General features: G+C 35.6%; 3 protein-coding genes across 3 annotated transcripts; 2 read left to right on the top strand and 1 right to left on the bottom strand.

Annotated features, from left to right (window-relative positions):
* The first annotated feature begins 8376 nt into the window (after positions 1 to 8376).
* Positions 8377 to 12931, top strand: LOC142974434 (uncharacterized). Its single transcript, XM_076116758.1, has 3 exons — positions 8377 to 8516; positions 11761 to 11816; positions 12319 to 12931. The coding sequence occupies exons 1-3, from the start codon at positions 8489 to 8491 to the stop codon at positions 12634 to 12636; spliced, it is 402 nt and encodes a 133-aa protein (XP_075972873.1). The 5' UTR covers positions 8377 to 8488; the 3' UTR covers positions 12637 to 12931.
* Positions 9339 to 11611, top strand: LOC142974432 (uncharacterized). The gene is made up of 2 exons (XM_076116756.1): positions 9339 to 9542; positions 10195 to 11611. Exons 1-2 carry the CDS (start codon positions 9458 to 9460, stop codon positions 11505 to 11507), a joined length of 1398 nt encoding a protein of 465 aa, XP_075972871.1. The 5' UTR covers positions 9339 to 9457; the 3' UTR covers positions 11508 to 11611.
* A 1155-nt stretch (positions 12932 to 14086) lies between the features above and the next one.
* On the bottom strand, positions 14087 to 15113 carry LOC142974433 (growth-blocking peptide, long form-like). The gene has a single exon (XM_076116757.1). The coding sequence runs from the start codon at positions 14877 to 14879 to the stop codon at positions 14313 to 14315; it is 567 nt and encodes a 188-aa protein (XP_075972872.1). The 5' UTR covers positions 14880 to 15113; the 3' UTR covers positions 14087 to 14312.
* Between the last annotated feature and the right edge of the window lie 5141 nt (positions 15114 to 20254).

Genomic DNA, 20254 nt, shown 5'->3' on the forward strand with positions numbered 1-20254 from the left:
TCACACTACACAGCACGACGAGAAGTTAATGCTCCTGAAATGTTAATGGCGAATTTGTGTTTTCTTGCGATGACCAAGTCGATCTATTTGTTTTAAAGGTATTTTTTTTTAAATTGGCATGATAATAACATACGTAATAACTTAAGACAGAAGGTCCTTTAAGTAGAGACTAAATAGATTAATCGACTTGGTATTATATAGATCTCACAACTTTTTACGGCGAGACTTGAGGTTTTTTACAGAATGTTTTTGATGGCATCTCACTTCTTTTTGTAGAGCGAACATAAGTCCAATTTGTATGGAAAGACGTTTTTTTTCATAATTCAACATATTTTCCTATGGGAATGTTGTTCAGTTTCATGGGCTAAACACCCTTACCCACCCTATACCCCCTCCCGTTATGCCTCATATAGTAGGTACCTATTTACACCTATTTATTTTTATTTTATTTTCTACAGTAATAATAAAATTCATTAACTGCAAATGTAACCTTGTAATCTTATACATTTATATGGGATTACAAAGTTATTGTTGCAGTTGGTGTATTTAGAAAACTGGACCGAAATTAGAAAATATTTAATTTTTCCCATGATTAAGACACTAAACCCTATTTGTATTCTAAATTTTAAGCTTCTAAGTCTGCTAGAAGTACCTTAGACTTTTGATGATCGGTGAGTCAGTGAGTCAGTGAATCAGTGAGTGACAAAATTCAAAATTTTAACAAGTTGTCATTCTTAAACTACTGGTTCGAATTGACTGAAATTTTAAATATACCGTGTTTACACAATGACTGATTAGTTGCTGAAAATCCAGGCTTCTTGTTTTATCCACAACGAAATTATGGGGGGGTCAAAAATAGCCCGAATTGCTTCGAGAAAAGGATGTTACGGCCGTGCCGCTTTTTTTTGCTCGACTTGCGGGGGCACTTCCGTGCCCCCAGATTTGATATCATCAGCATTAACCGAAGTAAACGCTTAAATGGTACAAGGTGAACTTAGTACATACACGGGAATCAGTTCCAACATGTCCCGATGCGGTTAATTACCACTATTTAGACGCTAAAACTGCAATCTGACCTATGACTAGCCGAGACACCGTGGAACTAGATACGCCAATTATAATCTGCATTGCTCACAACTTTACTAAGTGGACAAAGGATATAAATTACATTCTATGAACATGATAGGACAATTAAATTGATCAATTTAATCATTTTTTTTATAGCATCGACTCGTATTGGCATTAATTGTGTAAGGTATCGCTAAGTGGGAAAATCTGGATATTATTGTCTTAATGTTCTAGAACCAGCTAGTAAAGTCATTATCCAGTTTCGCTAGTCGTTCGTATATTGTAAATGAAAAACAAAATGGACGCCTGAAAACTACTTTATAAATCTAACAAGATACCCGGTTTTTATTGCACAGGTAATTCACTTAGTTGCCAATTAAGCTCAACATAAAGCCTACAACTAAACTACTTTTGCAACATTATTGCTAAGTACATACGATAAAAACCCAATCTCATTAAACTATAGTTATAACGTGAAACTACTGCTAAACTCTCCCAGGTAAGCGGCTTTCATCAAACTGCAACGTTTTCATCGATTCCACGTATTTGAGGAACTACTGAAACTATCTGTAATACGTTTGTGTATGTGTATAATTTCACACGCAACGGTATTAGATCCAAAACACACGGACGCCGAAACGCACTGGTAACCCACATTTGCACGGATGAGCTTTGATTGTAAAGTATCTGTATAAAACGAGTAAAGCGAATGACATTTGATTCCCCGCACACCTCGTTAGTGCAGCTTAATGCGGCGCCCGTAGCGATGCTCGTTTTATTATGCTAACGGGCGAACGTTATAATATTTTGAGTACGGTACGTCACCGGTGGTGACATGCTGCATATTTAAACAAAGGCGTCGCGTCGCGAGATTCCAGCGAAATTGTTGCACCATTAAGCGTCACTTCAGATAAAAGTGTTCCCCGCCCCGCTCCGCACCACTCGCTGCTACATTTTAAATTCTGTTCAGAGTATTATTCGACGATAATTAACGACGATATCGCACTTATTGTTAGCGAATGACGCAAATATTTCGTGTTACTAATTGATTCGGATTTAATTGTGTGCTCTATTAGAAACTCGGATTTCAGGTCCATTTCCATTTATGAGATTATAATTTACGTCCAATAGGACAAAATAGAGGCACATTGGTATTATACACATACATCTATTCTATTAACGTTACATGAGGTGTAACAAGTACACTGTGTCTGTAAACTAACAGCTATAAACAAGAACAAACAAACGTGTGTTTGTTATAAACTTTCCCGTTCATTGGTTCGAAAGTGAAGAGATCATTGCAAAAAAATCGGCAGAAGATGTATTTGACCCGGCGGATGTGTTTGACAGTCGGGCCACATCGCGACCTGAACGATTTACATATTACGTGACACTTTTACGGAACTCGCCATTGACTCTTGTCTGATAGACTGAGACATGAAGGCGATATTGTTTTTCCGATGTAGCCCTCCATTCCGCCAGCCCTTCACGGCACAACTGCTTTTTTATCGCTCCTGAAAATTCTATGAATGCCTCTACCTGTTATGTTCACCAAATCGAATATTTCACTTTATCTCCCACGTTTTGAGAAATAAATTGTGTTACGTTAGACAAAGATTATTGATTAAATTATGTGAAAACATGTTGCGCACCACGCCACCGGTGAGATTAAATTATTTAACATAAAACGCCGACAAGACTTTGATACTAAGAGATTTACACCTTTGAAAGTGCGTTGCGTGCTTGTGTCATTACCAAATAACATTATTTGGTTTTAGATGTTCACACCGAGCCTTTGATGTCATAACCACTGTTCGTGTAAATATAGACAGGTATTTAATATTTAGATAGTTAAAAATATAGCAAGTATTTGCTTTAAGTAGTTCACCTTCGAGAGGCGTTGGCTCAGAATACACTAAACTGTACGATGTATTCGACACACGTCGACTCACAAAACAGCAAGTCTATATCCGATTTTAAACTTAATCTTATTAAAAGTTGCGAAGCGAACGTAGCCAAATCCACTGTATTACAACAAACTACGACTACGCATTCCGACTGCATTTGCTTAAAACTTGTAAATATTAAGCGAAAATTCTAGCCAATTAGGCTAGCGGCTCGACTATAACTAAAGAAACTTTCTGTAGTTGCACTTGTTCGGGAATACTATTGAGGGCTTATTGGCTTTTGATTTATAAAGGCCTAACTTTTAATAAACAAACTAGTTTCTGTATAACATTATTTGAATTGGTCTTACTCTTCAGATATTGGAGCCGTAATTGGGCAGATCGACGAGTGTTTAGCGGACTATTAACTTTGTTGAAAGGTCATAGGTTTGTGAACCTTTATGTTATTAATCAAAGACAATTCAGTGAATATCTATAGACTTGTTTCTTTTATTAGAAAGGGTTAACTTTCTGTCAAACGGCATAAAATAAATGAAAACGGATCTAGTTTTCATAAATATATTTCAATGGACAAAAATATGTTTGGAAGTTACTGTATCGATTAACCATTGTAGTGAACGGTGCACACTAACATTAGCACAATAGAGTTCAGAATGTTTTAGTAAGGCTTCGGGCGACGAACATAACATAGCTATAGGAAATTCCGCTTCGAAATCAAATGTGGGACCAGCAATAGGCTGTGTAGTGTGTACACCTTGTTACACATGAGACGAACTTGACACGTTTTAACGGGAATACCTAGTATGAACTGATTCAATTTCAGTTATTGGAAAGTGGTAAAGGCTCGAACCTAATGCAGCGAGTGGTGAACGCTACATTGTACGCTCAGTGCTTAGCTTGTATGAGTGTGTAAACATAATAATTCCGACTTATATATATATTATTCAAAATTTACATTGCCGAAAGCACTATTTAGAGGCGCCCATAGCCAGTTGCGCTCACCGGTCGGTAAACGATCTGTGGGTTAAGCAACCGTTGGCGCGGTTATTCTATAGATGGGTGACCGCATAGTGGGACTTGGACTAGGCGTCTCCGTGCTTTAGAGGGCACGTAAAATGTCGATCCCGGTTGTTGTCAATTAAGTTGTCAGTCGTTAAGCCACGTCAAAAGCCTCCGGACGGCTTGAACAACATTGACACTAGGTTGACTACTAACCAAACGACAAGAAAAAGCATAAGAAGACCATACATTTTATAAAATATGGTATTATGAATAGTTGTAGTTCTTCAATTAATGCTATTATCACCAAATAATAAAACGCAATGTCAATTACATTTTGAAATATGTTGATACATTCTCACAAAACGTTTGTGTCGAGCATAAACTGAAACTTCAATTTAAAAATTGCCTCGCGTCGGATTCGGTTTGATTTAGGTTTCAGTTTGACAACTGACATAAATATTAATATTTTTTACTTTAACATCACATATTTATTGGATCGTATCGGTATCGTTATTGGTTCAAGTAAGAACAAAACTTTTAAGTTTCTACAAGGTTAATTTTGGTATTATTTTAATTGAAACTAGTCATCGATAAATTTTGTGTGAAAATCTGATCAGCGCCTCTGACGAGCGTCGTAGGAACTATTTAGGCATTACATTTTAAATATCAAACTTTCGATATTCGACAGTACGGACTATAGAAAATCGTGCTAGAAAGTATATTTTACTTTGATTCGTAAAATAATTATCAAGTAGTGATAAAATCAACAGCAATTACGTGGAATCAGGACAAATTAAAAGCTTTAATATTCCACCTCAGAGCGCGGCGTTCTCGAAGAGTCCGCCGGGGATATTGCCATAAGCATAGCGCTCGTCTGATGAATTACTAATCTTAGTCACAGTCACCTGTCGCCTAATAATCTCTTAGATTATATCACTCCAGTGTTATGTCATGAACCTCTGAGTCTCAATGTATGCTTTCTTCAAGTTTAAAAATAATCGTCGCATATATATTTGAGTACCGCTTTTTATAAAAATACTTAGTAATAGTGTATAATATGCAGGTATGATTTGAAAAAAAAAATGCTTGTTATGTTCGTACCAATTGGCGTTCCCTGGTCGCTGCCTACTCCTATGGGAAGAAGGCTGGATTTTAGGTATGTATGTATATTTAGAATGTCCAAAAATATCCTGTGTATATTTTATCAGATATGCTTTACAGAACTTGAGATACCTACTGTTTTTAAAGCTATCAATTTCATAAACCAATTATTTATAATCAAATGTAATTAGAGAATACGGTTTTTCTGGTCATTGTTTAGTGGCGTTGACCTAAACCTGTGGTTTGGGCAATTTTGCTTGTTCCTCCAATTAGTAAAATAACTACAACCACAGATTACAGGCAGACAGATTACACGGATCTACGAAGTTTGGAAAAGCCCAAAGCAAATATAATTTAACATAGCAGTTAAAATAAAGGGTAAATTGTTCTATATTTTATTTTATTTACATAAACTATTGGGTTTAAATATGTAATAAACTACCTGTGCAAAATTATGGTCATTGTGACATTACTTGCTATTCAGTGCCCAAATACGGTGATGGTATAATATCGAAACATGATTACTTACTCTGAATTATAATTCATCCTGTACACTGTATAGTCCCCCTTAGATGCATTGCAAATATCAAACGCCAGGCGCTTTTTGAAGCAAGCTTTCAGAATCGGATTTCGATGCTTTATAAAACCTCATACCAATATTTTTTGGTTTTAGGAACATTGTGAAATGTATTAACCAACTTTTCTCCCATATTTGTCGCCGTCTGTTATGGTAGGAGTTTGTAAAACTAGACGCGTAGGACAAATAGCTAGTGCAATATAAGTACAATTGATTGCAGCCATACGATATATTTTAACTATAGCCAAAAAACATGACGGTGCGCAACCAATTTAGAACGTGACACTGGCGATACGTGAACAGATGACTCGTCCATTTATTGTAGAGGCGATGTCCCGAACACATCGGCTCCGTTTAATTGAGCTATTTGTGTTAGTCTGCCGTGACAACGCCACAACGTAACTTTATATCTCACCATTGTTTACCTTTGATATATACGCGTTCGACGAAGCGCCAATTGTTTTTTTTGTTACTTGCCTTCGACGGTTTTACAAAAACGTAGGAATGAAACTTACAAAGCCAATTAGGAATCTATGGCGACTATGTATTATTCGTATTCACAGAAAGGAATTGGATACAGGATTCACATTTTTCTCTAATTAAGCCTGCCACGAAAAAAATACGATTATAGCACTGCGTAACTGCAAACATTAGTCAATCAAAAAATCTCCGGATACTATTAGTACCTACTAACTAATGGCACAAAAAATGTAATTCAAATTCGTTAGATTTTATGCCTATGTTTTTTCTGTGACTAAAACTGCTTAAGTACCATAAAACAGAGTGAAGATTAAATAAAAACCTATTAGTCTCTTTTTAGAGTCTAAAATAATATAAACAGTATGCATGTCACGTTTACTTGCGTTCTTTGGTTTACTTAACCATAATTGCATAGCAAACTAGTGTAAAGTATTTGTCTTCACATATTTAGTTTAGTAGAGATTTGCATCCGCATTAGGCACGTGGCACTCCCGTCGCACCGACACTAACGTAACATGTCCGGCTTAAACACCACAACTAGGTTTACCAGGTGTCCAGTTTCTGGACGGACTAGCACTTCACATATCCAACTATTTGTAACAAATTCTTTAAGTTTGTTACACGATATAGGGTATTACTAAGAATTGATATTTAGTTTAACATCAATAATGAACTGTACGTTTACTAAATCACTATTTTTCTAATTGCCACAGCCAAAAAAAAAACATTAAGTAGTTAAATAAATACGGGCACTTCTCTTTACTTTGAATAATACCTACGTTGTGCGTTCTCTTTGGCATATATACTGAAAGATATTCTGTAAGTTTGTTTAGCGTAAGGTATTAAATTGTTATTAATTTTTGTCTGAGTCACAGCTAGTTGTATATTACAGGTTCATTTATTTCAACTACTAAAGACGAACTATTTGAACTGGCAGAAGGAAGACGTCGGGACTCCTCGCCTACTGTCGGAAACTTCTCGTTCATTTGCTCTGAGCTTCGATAGTTTTCCGCCTGATTTCGGATTGTTGCAAATTTAACACAGACTCAAAGCAAGCTCTTCTGATCGCAAAGGCACTAAATTAGCTGTCAGTTGAGAAACTGTCCGCTGACTTAGAATTATTTAGAATGTTGTAACTCGCGATACTTACTCAACGTGACTTCTACGAAATTCTGAAGTTTAGAGGAATGGGTTAACTATCTTAATTTATCCTAAGTGTTAGTTGCGTACTCTAATATGACGGGTAAGCGGTAGAAATCTGCATGTTTTAGAATACTACATTACAAACTAGGATTACGTGGATCTGATCGACCCAGTATACAAAGCCAATATGTTTAGATCCTTACAATTATACTACCGGCGGAATATGACGTCAAGAAAAAGTACGACCCGCGATTCTTCCTTGAATGAATTCCTATTGTAATTTTAATTAACAACATCCAATGGTTCCTTTGACGTTTTATACCGATACAAAGAAGAGCCTTATAAGAAATCAACAACTCTATTAATATCGAATATCACAAGAAATGACGCAAAAAAGTTTTGTTTTCGACCTTCTAATTGAGTACATGCGTCATTGAAACTTCACTGAAGTACTTTAGAAGTTAAAGGTATTAAATAAATATGTCTGTATTATTCAGTATGAAATGCGAAGGGGCTATTACAGTGTCAAGGGTACGCGACAGTGAGGTTTAGAGCGGGTTTTGGTCGCCTGTGTTAGAGGACACAGGGGTAACATGGATGCGCTTTAAATAGTGAAAACTTTAAGAAAACTATTTATATTTTATTTTTATACATTTTTTACTTTAGTCACTTTTAAAGTCAAAGGGTACATAAAAACGGATGAAATAACATTTTAATATTTACTCTTAAATAAGCAAACAGCAAAACTACGTCATATTCGTTTAACAAGTAAATAATCAGATGTCTAATGTTAAACAATTGTCTTGCATAAAAACTGTCACTATGAATTAGCATCGATAACATATATTGCAGTCGCAGTAATAGTAGTAGTACCAGTAAATAAAAGTTTATGAAGAAAATATTCTCCATAAGCTATTTGTTTGATATCACAACTACACGAAACCTATTTACACGCATATACAATTCCATGTGCAAAGTCCAAACTTAAGAAGAATTAATACAACACAACTTACCAAACTTAAAGCCAAGAAACATTCAAGCAGTATATCTTGCTCTAAGCAAGTAACAAGGATTCCTTCACCCAGTTCCATTTAGTGTCGGTTCACCCTACGCAAGGACAGGTGTCTCGCTCTCTGCCACAATAAATAGCTATTTACCAGAGAGTGCGGCCGCTGCGGCGCCGGAAGGTGTTCTCAATTTGTCGCCCCGAATGAGATTGTCGCCGCTTTCAGTATTACGTAAGTGGCTTTTACATTTCACTTTATACGACCAACATTGATTTTAATTTTGTTGGACTAATGGTAACTGTGTGTGTAGTGTAGTGCTACTGGATTGTTGGATTATAATGAAAATGTTGGAGTATGTTGAGTTGTGTGAGTGAGAGTTTGAGTACGAAACTCCTTAAGGTATTACTGTGTTGGGAATATAAATTGATAAAGTTTTCTATCATAACACTGTGGTATTTAAAATTGAGTTGGCTATTTTTACAACACACGCTCAACTCAGCCAACTTTACTGAAAAGATAGGTCTAATCACTAAAGAAAATAATATTGGAACTTGGTCTAAACGCTATCGCGTCTCTCTCCTCTGTAGGCACGTGATGATCGTTACCACTTTTCATACATTGAACACTCCTAAGTGTATTTAATTAACGCATAAATCAAGATATGTTGGAAAATCCACCCAAAACTAAGTATAAATAATTGCGTTTTAATTTACTTCATCTAATTTTAGAAATAGTTAAGCTAGTATTGTTGTTTTAATAAAGTATAAAAACTAGTTACATAAGAAAATTCACACGCCAATTCCATGTCAACTTTTCTAGAATTAGCTTTGAATTTCATAGAAATATTTCGACTGATTTTATTATCCGGTGACATTCGTAAGTACAATTAAAATTTCATTTAAATTCCAGTTCCGATGGTCAAAGAATGGTGGCAAAAAGAAACAACTTAAAAACTTTATGGTCATAAACGTGATTAGAATCGCGATGAGTTTTTGCTAATTCACGAATGACGTATTATATCATTCTATGATATATCCTGTATTGAAGAAACCGCTACCAAAACCAGTTTATCGTTATAACAACATGAACACTATTAGTGAATCACTTGATGTAAAACACACGATGTATTAGGTTCTGTCTTTCATAGAGTAATGAATTAAATAATATTCATAATGTTAAAGTGTTTGCTCATAGTGGTGTGCGCTATGTGCGTTCCGAGTGATGTTTTTTGTGCACCCGGACTCGAACATATTAGAGGTTAGTATTGTTTGTACGAATATTTATTAGTAATTAACAGGTTTTTGAACTGTGATTGCGAATAAATTAGTTTGAGAGTGCTAAGGATGCCATTTTGGGCATTTTGGTTTTCTTCCTCACGCTTGTAATAGTTACGTCGTTTATATTGACTTATTTACTTAAGGTCATTTAGAGATCAATTTCGTAGTATATAGTAAAATAATAAACATTTATACTTACTATACTTACTTATCGGGTTAAATGGAGCTTGAAATTGCAGCACATTCGTTGCTCTACTCATGTCTTCCATCATACGTTTGAAAATATTTTTTCTATTCAATATTGCAGTACCAAACGTATATTTTAGTTTTAAATAGGGCCAGTTATGTGCTTCTTAATCACTTATATCGTTGAATTGTCAAAGTATTTTTAATAACTTCACATGTCATTAAGAAAATCGCAAAGGCTCGCTAATAGGTAGGTATTTCTTAATGGTAAATAATTCTCATTAGTAGCCCGTTCCTAGGAAGGAAATATTTATGAAAACATAATCATAAGAACTATGAAACAACTTAAAAAACTTTAGTTTACACTGTTATAAATATTTATTTTATTTACTATGTGTTTTGTGAAAAAGTACAGGAGATTACTCGTTTGTAATTTCTTTCTTCAGAAAAGCAGACCAGCTGGCGTGATGAACCATTAAACCAGTCAAATACTGCTGCCAGAAGACGACGTCAAACTAAAGACGCCATCGACATCGAATTCATCAAAGGACTGGAATTAACAGGACTACGAAGTAAAGAAACGTTCGTTCTATCTCCACTCAATGAACAATACCAAGATCAACAGTTAAAATCTGAAATAAACTCTATAATAGCTTCCATAGACATGCAAAAATACAAGGAAAGCTGTAAAAATGACAACTGTGTGAAGTACGGTTATTCCACTCCAGACAATCTGGCTGAAGACCGAACAGTTCGAAACAGCAACTTCTACGATTTTTCGAATAATAAAAATCAGTATTATGAATACTATGATGATCGCCATCCACCCCCTCCGCCTCCGCCGCCTCCACACCACTATGGCCGGCCGCCCCCTCCCCCTCATCATCATGAGGGACCGCCTCCTCCTGACCATCACTTCACTGGATATCCTCCTCCGCCACCAGGCCCTCCCTCTTCACGTCACAATCGCGAAGGTCCGCCGCCACCAGGTCCACATCATCACAGAGAACCGCCTCCACCACCTCCCCATCACGGTGGACCACCCCCACCACACCACGGCGGACCACCTCCCCCACACCACGGCGGACCACCTCCCCCACATCACGGCGGACCACCTCCTCCACATCACCATGAACCACCGCCACCTCATCACGATGACAGATCCGAATACTACGATCGTTACGAATATAATAGACCACCACCTCCACCAGGACCTCCTGAAAGCTATCACAAGTCTGACGAAGACAGAAGAACACGACAGTCTTCATATTACAATGACGAACGACCTCCCCCGCCGCCACATCGTGGCGGACCTCCACCACATCAACGCGGTGGCCCGGAACCACCACCTCCTTATGAAGGACCCCGCCATCGTGGTCCTCCGAGAGATAGAGGTGGTCCACCCCCACCTGAAAACCGACATGGTGGTCCGCCACCCTGGATAAAAAACGTGTACAATGATCGTCGTCCTTCATACGAAGATCGGAATCCACCACGATTTGATAACCAAGGACAAAATCAATCTGGTGACAATAGACCATCTAAACTAGTTGATGCAACTCAAAATACCAATCCTGCATTTGACGACCGTTTTAGTTCCGGGGCATCGACTGCCGCACAAAATGATGATAACTATATGCTTGACGTAAGATTCGCTGATGAGCCAACGGTTCAGACACCGAGTATAGTTGAATCAACGACAACAACACGACCTTCTCCGCTTCAATTCCAAGCAGTTGCCGTAACACCAGAAGATTAGAAATAAAGTGCAGATGTAATACATTAATAAGTATGTTATTTATTACCACATAACTGTAAAAATTAATACTCTTCACTAAATAATAAATATATATTTTTATAAAATGCTTTGTGTTTTTTTAAGTCAGTCTATTGTAATTTTTATATTTATCAGGCCCTGAGTGCAGCCTCACACATCACGATTGTTATGTTTTACCACCGGGTAAAGGCATGTTAAGCTCCATTCATTAAAAAGTACTTTCTTCTTTTTATAGAGACACGCTCTCCAGGCAGCAGAGATTCACCAAAGGAGAGAAGCTATTACGTAAAAGTAAAAAATCAATACAATTTATAGTACTCCAAAATTTTTAAGTTATCGATACTTGACTGTAAATAACACTAAGCTCGCTTTCTGATGACAGGGAAGAAAGAACACGCAAAGAAAATCTATACTCAATTTACTCATAATATAAAATTGTAGAGTTTGTTTGTTTGGTTAAACGCGCTAATCTCGGGAACTACTGATGCGAATTGAAAATATATTTTAGTGTTGGATAGCCTATTTATTGAGGAAGCATAAAGGCTATACAACATGACGCTACGACCTATTGGAGCAGAGTAGTACCAGTTAAAAAAAATGTTACAAAAATAGGAAAAATTATGACCCATTCACGGTTATTTGACGCAAGCGAAGTTGCTCGTCAGCTAATGTTGTAATAAAATTATAAGATGTGTTTTGTCTCCTTTCAGAAATTAGTATAATTAATCCTCCAAGTACCTCGGTTATAACTAGCTTTTTTCCCTACTTACCGAAATATTATTTTTCATTTCAGTTTGACGACGATTCAAATGTCTTTGTTAAATTATTGCTTGATGATGATTCGCCTCCTGAATTATTCTTTGATCGCAGTGGCAAACCTATTAGGATAATAACCAGTGAGGATATAGAACCACCAAAATTAAAGAGAGTGATTTACCTTGAAGATGGACCTCCGGAAATAATAATCGAAGATGAAGATGAGCCACCTGAATTTGTAATGAATGAGAGTTATGAACTATCTGAATTACCACCACCCAAGGTGTTACGTGTAAGAAAATATCCTTGTGTAGTATACTACCCTTCTATCAAAGTCGAGATAAATCGATGTTAGGGCAACACAAGGAGGCAGGTCAAATAAAAAATATTATGTTACGTAAATATTGTATCATTTTAAGGTTAGGTATTACAATAGAAATATTCTTATTAGAAAAAAAAATATTATTTGCATTTGTTATGTCACTATTAGCCGGTTTCTGAGTACATTTAGCGGTAGTTTATCTATTCAATAGCGTTTTTTTTATATGAGTAAGCGCTATCGAATAGATAAACTACCGTTAAATGTACCTCAGAAATCGGGGGTATAACCTTGTACAAATGTATGTAACCTTGTCCAAGTTTAGTACATATTTATAGTAATTTAGTCAAACTTCTTTCTACAACTTCCGTCTTGAGCACGAATGTAGCCTGGAAGACAGCTGCCAGCAATGTTCTCTCGGCCATCTTTAGCAGTGGTAGTCGAAACTTTTGTAGTAGATTCTATGTTTTGAGCATTTTTATCCGAATCAGCGCCTACACGTTTTGTTCCATCAACTGGTTGCTTCTCATCTATATCTCCATCATCAGTCTTCTTGTCATATGGATAAATAAATGTTCTAAAATCATCTCTCACTTTATCAACGTTAACCTGAATAGACTCTCTAACTTCACTTAAAAATCTCTTTAAACTGCCGTCAACACTTTTGCACTGCAAAGTTATTATACAGCAAATAATAATACAGGAAATAAACTTCATTTTGTAACGTCTTCTTAGAAAGTTTTCTCTCAACTGCAATAGTTATCATATACGCTCAGGATAACCCTTGAGCGTGACCTTAAAAATATTATCGCAGCTGATTAAGAATGACTAATTAGCAAGACCTATTTTACTTCGATGAGTACATTTTTATTTTTATACACAATCAATCATTTCCTTGGCTTGTTGTGTGGTGTTGTTCACAAAAGGTTGTTTTTCGATCTTTGCCACTACTTCAGATGTTAGTTAACTGTAATATGCTATAATAGATTATTTTTCAATGCAATAGCAATGTGTACTCTAAAATAATGTTGTCATATATAACTACAAATATTCCGTTACTTTAATATTGATTTACAATTCATAAAAAATAAGGCTCCTCCCACGCAAGTGGTCGCAGGTTCGAATCCAAGGCAACACACCAATGACTTTTCGAAGTTATGTGTGTATTAGAAATAATTATCACATGCTCCAACAGTGAAGGAAAACATCGTGAGGAAACCTTGCATGCCTAAAATTTGTTAAATACATTTATTGAGGGCATGCAAAGTTCCCAACCCGCACTTGGCCAGCGTGGTGGACTTAAAGCCCAGCCCCTTCCTCATAACGGGAGGAGACCCTTGCCCAGCAGTGGGACAGTAATGGGTAAAATTTATTTTATTATTATCCTATTCATTTAATTCTATAATTTTATAATTGGACAGTAAATTATTGTAAACTAATATTTTGAACTAAACAATTTAACTTCAAAGCAACAAATAAAACAACGTTATAAAATTTTTTTATAATAATTCAAAAAAGACATATTACATGATATTACACGAAATAGTTACACAAAGCTTTTTACGAATAATATAGTATTACAAAATAAAGATACACTTATAATACTAACAATTTTGATGTTAGGCTTAGAATTCACATGAATGGCTTTAATATAAAAACTAAAATCATTAGTCAAAGAAATATAATCGTTTTTGGTGCTGAAACAATGAGATTCAGAATGTGGGTTTACATCTTCCATCAGCAGTTCGTACATAACCTGGTAGGCATGCACCTGAGAAATTTTCCTTGCCATCCTTCTTCGTCGTTGTACTTGTAGGTAGTGTTGTCACTTCAACGGGGCTAGCTCCTTGGTTTGCATTGTTTGGGGCAGCACTATTCTGTGGACTGTTCGATGGTGGAGCGGCGGCACCATTATTTGTCGCAGCGTCAGGCTGTTGGTTGTTCGAAGGAGCACCGGCTGCTCCACCGTTTGAGCCAGCATTGGTTTGTTGATTGTTCGAAGGAGCACCGGCTGGTCCACCGTTTGAGCCAGTATTGGTTTGTTGGTTGTTCGAGGGCGCGACAGCCGGTTCATTATTTGAAGTACCTGCCGCCTGACCGTTCGTATTAGCGTTTTTATCTTTAGGACTCAATAAATTCCTAATATCAGTTCTGGTCTTTTGCACCGTATCCCTCAGAGAATCATGGATGCCACCAAAGAAATCTCTAAGGTTCCCATCTGCACTATTACATTGCAAAACGAAAATAGCACAAAATATAAAACAGGTAGATAGCTTCATTTTTCAAATGTTCGTGTATTGTCTTTCGAATATTTTCTTTTGACTGACGCTATGACAATTCTTGCCACTTACAAGATAACTTTATTGACCTCATGTATTTTATCAGTTATAAACATACAACATACATTCCGAGAAGTGATAAAATTTTAATGATTAAAAGTTCTAGAGTTCAAACTCTTCAAAAGTTGCGCTTAACATACTGCATGATTTAAGTTTGGTCCTCTGTGACAAACATCATCTGAAAATAAAGAAAGTAATATTACTTATCTCTCTCATTCATTACAGTTTATTGTTTATACACAGACTATAAATTAAAAAATAAAACATTTTTTCCTCATACAGAATACTTGAATACATTACTTAACAAAAATGTTCTTAATGAAAATCAAGAAATACTTCGCAATCGCTTAATTCTATACTAAAACAAGATGTTAATTATCGCATTTGTATATAGTTATAGGAGCAGGTCAAGAATATTGTCTATGTCTAGATCGATACGATATTAATCATTAGCATATACATTTATTACACATTATTATCATATCCAAGAAGATAAGCGTGCAAGTCAGAACATTTAATAAGATAAATAAATACCTTTATAGTCGCTGCCTGCAGTTTCCTAAAGAATCACGTCTCTGTCCTAAAGGGCAATCTAGTTCTGGTATACGGATTACTTGGCTAGTTTGAGTTATATTTTCTGTTTTGGCGGCAGCAGCATGTCGAAGTTTCTCATGGAAATTGAAGACCACACGCGGGTCGGCTTTAATACACGAACCCAGCACCATCACAATTAGAAATAACACAATTTTCGCGTCCATTTTAATGAAATGCATCGAGCACACTACGTCGTTACTAAAGCAACTGCGTAGGAGCGATCACCATGGTTGTCTACACACTCCGTTTATATCCTTGACTGTACCGCCTGTACACCTTTCTGTGTTCAGTGGCACCTCTATCATAGTCGGCCGTGTGACCGCAGAATCGGTTCCCTCCTCCTTATTAGTCACAGGCGACTGACGCGGCCCATTTATGTTCTCTTTAATTTTTAAAATTGTCGTACTTAGGTCTTTCAAGGGATTTCCAAATAAATCAAGGATTAGTTGTCCTGAAGGAGCGTAGGTGGCAGAAACTACGAAATGGGCTAATAGACTAATCACAATAAAACGTGTCGCCACAGAAGTCATTTTACAATACTAAAACATCGCACTACGTTTATCAGCCAACAAATTACCAGGCGGCTACACAAATACGATAACATCCACAAACACGATATTAATTTATCTCTGTTCAATAAATTTATTTATTTTATAATATACATTTCCGAACACTGTATCTAATTAAAACCACAATGATGTTTAACTTGTTATTACACTGTATCATGTTAAATTTCAAATGACCTTCGAATAAAATAATAATCGTTTAATTTATAAATAATGAAGTTTATCTGTCTACAATACCAACAAGTAAATCGAACCAAGTCTTTAAGGATAATTTGCCATTGAAAATGATTTTATTACGTTTTACACATTCCAAGTTTGTCATAAACACTAACATGATTATAAATCAATCATTCAAACTAAGTACATTAACACTACAAGTATATTAATATCTTACTCGTGAAATAATAAATAAAAATAGAATCAGAATGTACTTATGATGTACTGACAATTACATTTAGTCATATTTTTTTGATAAAACTACTTTAATTTGAAATGAACGACATTATGTTGTGTTTGTTTGAGACTCTAAGCTAGGGCCCACCTTTCTCAGCTCTTCATTCAACTTTTCCTTGTCACAATCTGAACGCATATCACAATAACGATTGAGCCACACTACCATATCGTTATGTTCATATTTGTCAACACGATCTTCTGGAGAAAACGTATCGACGTCAACGAGTTGGTCTCCGGATTGAATTCGTATAAATACGATTGTTTTCAAATTTTCGTCTAGCCCCGTTTCTTGAGTTTCCTTCGGTACACGGAAGGTATATTTCAGCTCTTCAATGTATTCAATGTCTAGATCTACTCCAGGAGGCAAGTCGAGCTTCTTCATAGTGTACATTTCGAAAGAACTAACATTGCCGACAGGTTGTGGCAAAACTGAACCATGACTTAATATTACCGAACTAGATAAAATAATCAATTTTATTACGATTTGATCCATCACAAATACTAACTGTCTGTACGTCTGACTGAACCTAGAGCCAGTGAAAGAATATTATTAGAACCATACAGGCATTGTCGTTCAATAAAATACGCAACGAGTTCATTCGTAAATTGGCCATTTGATCTTGTTGTGCCAATTGACTTCCATCAATCTCTTCTATTACTTGATGACTGTAAAACTATGCATATTGTACACTAGGCATAGGGTATTCAATTATTTGAACATCCTTTCTACGTATGAGTGTACTTATTGTCATAGGTCTATTTATCGATTCCAAGAGTTGTTTGCTTTACGTCTGATTAATAATGAACGTAATTTTGTTTTTTTTTGTATTTTCCAATGTAAAGAGACAATTTTATGCCATCAAAAACATTCTGTAAAAACCTCAAGTCTCGCCGTAAAAAGTTGTGAGATCTATATAATACCAAGTCGATTAATCTATTTAGTCTCTACTTAAAGGACCTTCTGTCTTAAGTTATTACGTATGTTATTATCATGCCAATTTAAAAACATACCTCTAAAACAAATAGACCGACCTGGCCATCGCATGATTTGATTATTAGTATGTATCACACTACACAGCACGACGAGAAGTTAATGCTCCTGAAATGTTAATGGCGAATTTGTGTTTTCTTGCGATGACCAAGTCGATCTATTTGTTTTAAAGGTATTTTTTTTTTAAATTGGCATGATAATAACATACGTAATAACTTAAGACAGAAGGTCCTTTAAGTAGAGACTAAATAGATTAATCGACTTGGTATTATATAGATCTCACAACTTTTTACGGCGAGACTTGAGGTTTTTACAGAATGTTTTTGATGGCATCTCACTTCTTTTTGTAAAGCAAACATAAGTCCAATTTGTATGGAAAGACGTATTTTTTTCATAATTCTACATATTTTCCTATGGGAATGTTGTTCAGTTCCATGGGCTAAACACCCTTACCCACCCTATACCCCCTCCCGTTATGTCTCATCTAGTAGATACATATTTACACCTATTTATTTTATTTTCTACAGAAATAATAATTTAATTCATTAACTGCAAATGTAACCTTGTAATCTTATACATTTATATGGGATTACAAAGTTATTGTTGCAGTTAGTGTATTTAGAAAACTAGACCGAAATTAGAAAATATTGAATTTTTCCCATGATTAAGACACTAAACCCTATTTGTATTCTAAATTTTAAGCTTCTAAGTCTGCTAGAAGTACCTTAGACTTTTGATGATCGGTGAGTCAGTGAGTCAGTGAATCAGTGAGTGACAAAATTCAAAATTTTAACAAGTTGTCATTCTTAAACTACTGGTTCAAATTGACTGAAATTTTAAATATACCGTGTTTATACAATGACTGATTAGGTGCTGAAAATCCAGGCTTCTTTTTTTATCCACTACGAAATTATAGGGGTGTCAAAAATAGCCCGAATTGCTTCGAGAAAAGGATGTTACGGCCGTGCCGCTTTTTTTTTGCTCGACTTGCGGGGGCACTTCCGTGCCCCCAGATTGTAAAATATTTGATGTATTTTTCAAACTTAACACCAGTTTACGTATCAGCATAATCCGTAAATAATATCAGAAACTGTTTTTAAAATCGCGAGATTTATAGCTTACATACTAGGACATATCTTTATTGACTATCCATATGTTTATGCAAGACATGCGTAAAGGATTACAACATGCTAATCAAAACATGATTATAATATTTGAGTTAGTAATAACCACCTAATTGATGGTTACACTGGTTGAATAAAGGGCTCTTGTAGTTCATCATGTTGAAATTCTCGTTAGCCGAGCCCGCAATACAAATTCGCTTCAGCGATTTCATTCGTTTCGTTTCAAAACAAGATGAACCTATTTTTTTATACTGACCATTTGTATTAAATCTGAATCCTTTGATCCGGTTAAGTAGCTACCTTGTTGTTCCCAGCGATGGCTAAAAGGTCCTTGTTTTTTCAGTGTATTAATTAACCCTTTCTTTTCCAGACCAATTACAATGTAATGATAATTGTTGTCGTATATTTACATTTCAGCAGCTCTGGGGTTTTCTACACGGTAACTTTATTTTTTTAAGTATTGAACTCAACCGTGAAATGTAACGTTACTACCTTTGCATACATATTACTTACTCTCTAGTGTCCAAATCGCATTTTCCTCTTCGCCCACATAATATCAAACGAAAACTCTATGCGTAGTACACGTAGCAAACTTTATTCATCGTGAATTTTTCAACATCGGACGTAGTAAAGCATGTCAAAATTAATTTATCGGACAACTGGCTACAAAATGTCACATACTTTTTTATAATAACAAGTAGTTATAACAAAGGGCTGTACAAACACCTGCTACAGTATCGGGCACAATATAAAAGGATATGTCATCCTTTGACGGCATAACTGACGCTGCAGAGTGAAAAATGCCACACACACTCGCCTGGACGTGGGAGGCATTTCGTGATTAAAATACTTACCCCTGGTATGATATTTTAATTAAACACCACGAACACGTTTATTTAAAATCATATACGATGAAGCCCACCAAAATAAAGCATGAATGCAACGCGTAAATATTGTGCGACATTATGAAAAATATTCCATTTGCGATGAAACTGTAAATATTTCAATATGTTGGAGTGGAATTGTGAATTCTGCCTAATGTTTTCTAAGGAGGACGGTGTATCGTCTTTTAAATAAAACGTATCTATATTTAATCCATCCAATGATTATTTATAATTTTAAAGCAGTTTTTAAGTATTTGTGTACGTGTAGTACTAAAAACATTTTTTTTACGATAGAAATTATGAGCTTACAGTATAATTTAGGACCAGTAAAATGCGTTTCGGTTCAAATAACATATATTTTAACATTTACAAATATTTTATTGCATATTATCACAGGTTTAATTTTTAAGATTCTCATTGATTCATAATAAGATTTGTTTTGTATAAGCATAATTCGATTACTTCTATAAATGTGCGGCAAAGTTAAATTGTAATCTTGCTGCCGTTAACATTTTTAGATTCAACATCCATGGTGCTTCAAATGCTTCGACTTCTTATTCTGAAACAAGAGGGTATTTAAAATAAATATATTATACAGGCAATGTAATTTATACTTTGCAGCTATTGTTAGAAAGTGTTGTGTTTCAGTATCAAGATGCTATTAATATTTGTGTAGTCATAAAAAATAATTTGCTTGTTAAAA

This window comes from Anticarsia gemmatalis, chromosome 7 (genome assembly GCF_050436995.1).
Source record: "Anticarsia gemmatalis isolate Benzon Research Colony breed Stoneville strain chromosome 7, ilAntGemm2 primary, whole genome shotgun sequence".
NCBI classification, from domain to species: domain Eukaryota; kingdom Metazoa; phylum Arthropoda; class Insecta; order Lepidoptera; family Erebidae; genus Anticarsia; species Anticarsia gemmatalis.

Coding starts and splice junctions, on each gene's coding strand:
- LOC142974434 (XM_076116758.1), top strand. CDS start 8,489: ATGAGATTGTCGCCGCTTTCAGTATTAC. Junction 8,517..11,760: donor GTCGCCGCTTTCAGTATTAC/GTAAGTGGCTTT, acceptor TTCTTTTTATAG/AGACACGCTCTCCAGGCAGC. Junction 11,817..12,318: donor AGAGAAGCTATTACGTAAAA/GTAAAAAATCAA, acceptor TTTTCATTTCAG/TTTGACGACGATTCAAATGT.
- LOC142974433 (XM_076116757.1), bottom strand. CDS start 14,879: ATGAAGCTATCTACCTGTTTTATATTTTGTGCTATTTTCGTTTTGCAA.
- LOC142974432 (XM_076116756.1), top strand. CDS start 9,458: ATGTTAAAGTGTTTGCTCATAGTGGTGTGCGCTATGTGCGTTCCGAGT. Junction 9,543..10,194: donor CGGACTCGAACATATTAGAG/GTTAGTATTGTT, acceptor TTCTTTCTTCAG/AAAAGCAGACCAGCTGGCGT.